At 41.0% G+C, this 5,298-nt stretch overlaps 1 protein-coding gene across 1 annotated transcript; it reads left to right on the top strand.

The window, feature by feature from the left end:
• Positions 1 to 872: 872 nt before the first annotated feature.
• On the top strand, positions 873 to 3,547 carry TKTL2 (transketolase like 2). Its single transcript, XM_039244546.1, has one exon. The coding sequence runs from the start codon at positions 882 to 884 to the stop codon at positions 2,757 to 2,759; it is 1,878 nt and encodes a 625-aa protein (XP_039100477.1). The 5' UTR covers positions 873 to 881; the 3' UTR covers positions 2,760 to 3,547.
• The last annotated feature ends 1,751 nt before the right edge of the window (positions 3,548 to 5,298 follow it).

The following is a 5,298-nucleotide window of genomic DNA, read 5'->3' on the forward strand; positions in this document are numbered from 1 at the left end:
AATGTAAGTAAATCAGTTTTATATTAAAAATTACTCAAAGCCAGGTGCCTGAGTAGCTCAGTCAGTTAAGCCAGGGGACTGATTTCCTCTCAAGTCATGATTTACCATGTGTGAGCTCAAGTCCCCCATCGTGCTCCCGGCTAACGGTAGGGACCTTGCTTAGGATTCTCTCTCTCCCTCTCTCTGTTCTTCCCCGGCTTGTACTATCTTTCAAAATAACTTTAAAAAATTACTCATAGTAAGAGTTATAGCATTTTAGGGTATACTGGGAAAACTGCAGTACTAGATACTCTGCCATTGAGTATTAAATTTGTTCTTCCTGCAACTTTTGGCCAAATAAGCCATTGTAGTTTTATGAGTCAGAGACAGAATTTTCAGTTGTTCTGAGAAAGTCTCTGTTGGCATATGTTACCATATTGGCTAGATTGAAAGTGACTTTGGGTCATTTCTATTAATGCCAGCTATAAAGCAGTGGCGAAATCTTGAATACATGCAGAATGCATTAGAAGGAAAAAAAAAGCACAACCTCATAAATTTCTCCGTATAACACATGGAAACAAGAATGATCCCTTTTGAATGTATAACATTAGGAAAGGTATGAAGAACTTTAATTATTTTCAATAACGTTGAACATGCAAGTGACAAAATTAATATAAAAATACATTCCACTGAGCGCAGAAGGTCACGGCGGCACACGCAAGGAGAATAAGCGGTGCACAGCAACCCCTGTGTCTCGCGACGAAGCCTCTCTTCTCGCGGCTCTTGCCGCTGGCGGCGCTCACTTCCTAGAAGAGGCGGGGCCGGGGGTAGTGGTCACGTGACAGAACTGTGCCCGGTGCACAGGCGCCGTTTGCTCCGAGGGAACCGCTGAGCGTACTGTCATGGCCAACGACTGCAAGCCTGATGGGAACACCGTGCAGGTGCTGCGGGACGTGGCCAACCGCCTTCGAATTCATTCTATCAGGGCTACGTGTGCATCCAGCTCCGGCCACCCCACTTCATGCTGCAGCGCAGCCGAGATCATGTCCGTGCTCTTCTTCCACACCATGAGGTACAAACAGGCAGACCCAAGACACCCCGACAACGACCGATTCGTCCTCTCTAAGGGCCATGCTGCTCCAGTCCTCTATGCCGCTTGGGCAGAGCTGGGCAACATCAGCGAATCTGACTTGCTGAACTTGAGGAAAATTCACTGTGACTTGGAGGGACATCCCACCCCAAGAGTGCCGTTTGTTGACGTGGCAACAGGGTCACTTGGGCAAGGATTGGGTGCCGCGTGTGGAATGGCGTATACTGGCAAGTACTTCGACAAGGCCAGCTACCGGGTGTTCTGCCTTATAGGGGATGGCGAATCCTCCGAAGGCTCTATCTGGGAGGCTTTGGCCTTTGCTTCTCACTACAATTTAGACAATCTGGTGGCAGTCTTCGACGTGAACCGCTTAGGACAAAGTGGAGTCACACCTCTTGGCCACTGCACAGACATCTATCAGAATCGCTGTGAAGTCTTTGGATGGAATACTTACCTAGTGGATGGCCATGATGTGGAGGGATTATGCCAAGTGTTTGGGCAAGCGGCTCAAGTGAAGAACAAGCCCACTGCCATAATTGCAAAGACCTTCAAGGGCCGGGGTATTCCAAATATTGAGGATGCCGAAAATTGGCATGGAAAGCCCATGCCGAAAGACAGAGTAGATGCAATCATCAAATTAATTGAGAGTCAGATACAGACCAACAGGAATCTAATTCCCAAACCTCCCATTGAAGACTCACCTCAAATCAGCATCAGGAATATAAAAATGACCTGTCTGCCTGATTATGTAGTTGGTGACAAGATAGCTACTAGGAAAGCCTTTGGTTTGGCTTTGGCGAAATTAGGCCACGCAAATGAAAGGGTTATTGTCCTGGATGGTGACACAAAAAACTCCAACTTCTCCGAGATATTCAATAAAGACCACCCTGAGCGTTTTATTGAGTGTTTTACTGCTGAGCAAAACATGGTGAGTGTGGCACTAGGCTGTGCCACACGTGGTCGAACCATTGCTTTTGTTAGTACCTTTGCTGCCTTTTTGACCAGAGCATTTGATCAGATAAGGATGGGCGCCATATCTCAAACCAATATCAATCTTACTGGTTCCCACTGTGGGGTATCCATTGGTGAAGATGGACCCTCCCAGATGGCTCTGGAGGATCTAGCCATGTTCCGAAGTATTCCCAACTGTACCATTTTCTATCCAAGTGATGCCGTCTCAACAGAGTATGCGGTTTATCTGGCTGCCAATACCAAAGGAATGTGCTTCATTCGGACCAGCCAACCAGAAACTGCAGTTCTTTATAACCCTCAAGAAAATTTTGAGATTGGACAGGCCAAGGTCATCCGCCAGAGTGTCAATGACAAAGTCACAGTTATTGGAGCTGGAGTTACTCTGCATGAAGCCTTAGCAGCTGCTGACAGTCTTTCTCAACAAGGTATTTCTATCCGTGTCATTGACCCATTCACCATTAAACCCTTGGATGCCCCCAACATCATCTCCAATGCAAAAGCTACAGGTGGCCGGATCATCACAGTGGAAGATCACTACCGGGAAGGTGGCATTGGAGAAGCTGTATGTGCAGATGTCTCTGGGGAGCCTGGCATCCTTGTTCATCAACTGGCAGTGTCAGAAGTGCCTCAAAGTGGAAAACCGGGCGAATTGCTGGATAAGTTTGGAATCAGCGCCAGACACATCATAGCGGCTGTGAAAAATACTTTAATGAACTAACATAGCTGATTTCTTAAGTCTGTTGGCTGGCTTTGCTTTGATCTTAAAACAGTGGCGTCTTTATATTACATTCGTTTGGTTGTTGTTACCAAACCATCATTTATATCTATGCCATTGTGCTTTTTTTTAAGAGAGTGACATGGAACACCTTTCTTCATTCCTAATTCTTTCTGTTAAACTGTCACTATCCGTTAAACTATCTGTATATATACAGGTGTTGCTCTCATTTTTAAATCATTAAAGTAGGTTATAACATTTTGAGTAACAGAATAGCAAAAAAAATAACCACCTCAGAGTTTCCTGGAAGACTACAAATAACTGGGTTGAGAATCAACATAGAGCTAACAGTTTTGCAAATGTGTGTAATTTCCTTGTAAATAAAAACAAAACAAAAAACAAAACATAAAAAAGTGAATTTAATTGTAAGCTTCGATAGTCCAGGTTTTGAAGCAAGTTCCAGCTTTCATGGAATTCTATTCTATCTGATGCTTCCTGGATAATGTTTGACTGCAATTGGCTTGAAATTCCCTCTGATGTCTGCCTCATCTCTCCTCTACCATTTAGAAGCTGTAGAGCAGCACTAAATGCCTGTATGATGTCCTGGCCTGCATGTGGTGACTGTTTCACAAAGAGATGAAAGCATAACTCGTTCTAGTCTGCATCTCACACTGTTCTGTGAGGTTTGAGAAGTGTTTTATTTTCTCAGTGATCAAACCAGACTGCTAACGTGATTATATTCATCTAAGGATACTAACATCATTGCAATAAAGCACTGAAAACCTAGCAGCTTTATTTAGTTTGTGCCATGCATGTGTGATTTGGCTTCTCCTTGATATTCTGTCTGATTCAGGAGTAAGAAGTGTGTCTCCCAACAGATATCCTGGATAAAGGTCCGAGCTGTCGGTAAATCACTAGAGAACAATGTATGGACTGAAAAGTCATCTCTGAAGCAGGTTCCTTACTGTTAGCTATAAAAACAAATTATTTGGTTGGAATATAAGAAAAAAAGTAGCAATCAGATAAAGTAAAGGGAAACCTGAGGTCCAAAACTAAATTTAAAATTACTCTGGTATATCAGGTAATTCTATATTTTTATTGCTCTCATTTAAGCGCCCTCATTAAGTTCTTTGGAGGCATCACCTCTTTGTGTCAGGTATTGTACCATACCAGAAGGTATGGTAGAGATAAAAAAAATACTAACCTGGGAATCAGAGCTCTGGGGCTGCCTATTTTCCTAGTGTCTTTTTTTTTTTTTTTTTTTTTTGAGCATGTTCTGGTTTCTTCTTTTGGAAATTGATCATGATAATTGCTCTGTTTATTTCATAAGATTTAAAAAGTACTTTGAAAATATAAAAAGTTGCTATAGGATCACTGTAGAAATTCAGAAACTACAAATGAGAAAAAAATTACTTCACTTATTTCACCAAAACCAAAATCCATTTGGTTGTACTTCTCGCATGGGATCTATAACTGGAATTCCATATAGTTATTCCCATATAGTAATGTCAGCCAAACATTATATATATCTATGAGTGGGGTACTACTGAATAATAGTCTCCATCTCTAACTTTTTCAAAGTTTAGAGATAACACTGATTCAGACGCACAACTAAATAAACTGCTAATGCAAAATTGCTTGTTATAATTTGCAGATACTGGGAAGGAGCTTCAGCTTTTATGGCTTATACATAACTGTGGGATGCAAAATAATCTGTTTCCAACATTACATGCATAAACACACCTTTAATAATGACAATAGATCAGGGGGTTTTGTGGGGTGTTTGTTTTGTTTTGTCTTGTTTTGTTTTATAATGACTAATGGGATCCCAGAGACTGGTAAGAATATTTCTTTATAAGAAGGCAAGGAAGCCTTTATGAATCTTTCCTGCAAATGTTCTTAATACAATAATATGAGGTACTGGCTGATATTTAGTTATCCACGCTTACTTACAGTCAGAGAGGGTCTGGTTCTGGGGGGTTGAGAAGTATTGGTGGACATTACTATCAAGACAGATAAAGGAGGTCCTGAAATATTATTGTGATGGGAGAAGCTGTTTTAATAAGTGAAAGTGACTGAAAGTGTTATCAAATTAGAGACAACATGAAAGGTACTTATTTATAATAGAAAGAGACAAAGGCAGTTTCAAAAGAATACAAATGAGAGTCACCTGGGTGGCTCAGTTGGTGAAGCATCCGACTCTTGATTTTGACTCAGGTCGTGACCTCACAGTTGTGAGTTTGAGACCCATGAGCTTGGGATCCTCTTTCTCTCTTCCATACTCTCTGCCCTTCCCCCATTCACGTGCACACCCCCCCAAAAATAAATAAATATACTTTAAAAAAATGAATACAGGTGATCATAGTTAATGAAAAAAATAAAACCATTTTATGATTATATACACAAGAGTTGAGCCACCTTAAACCAATTATAAGAAGAAACATAATTCTTAATATTTTATGTAATATAAATATAATATTTAAATATTTATATCAAGCAATTGAATGAAAAGGACTTATGATGAAATTCAAACAAAATTTTA

This window comes from Hyaena hyaena, unplaced genomic scaffold (assembly GCF_003009895.1).
Source record: "Hyaena hyaena isolate Hyena2069 unplaced genomic scaffold, ASM300989v1 scaffold_244, whole genome shotgun sequence".
Lineage (NCBI taxonomy): Eukaryota > Metazoa > Chordata > Mammalia > Carnivora > Hyaenidae > Hyaena > Hyaena hyaena.

Bases quoted from the DNA above. Each gene is read 5' to 3' on its own strand.
- TKTL2 (XM_039244546.1), top strand. From the start codon at position 882: ATGGCCAACGACTGCAAGCCTGATGGGAACACCGTGCAGGTGCTGCGG.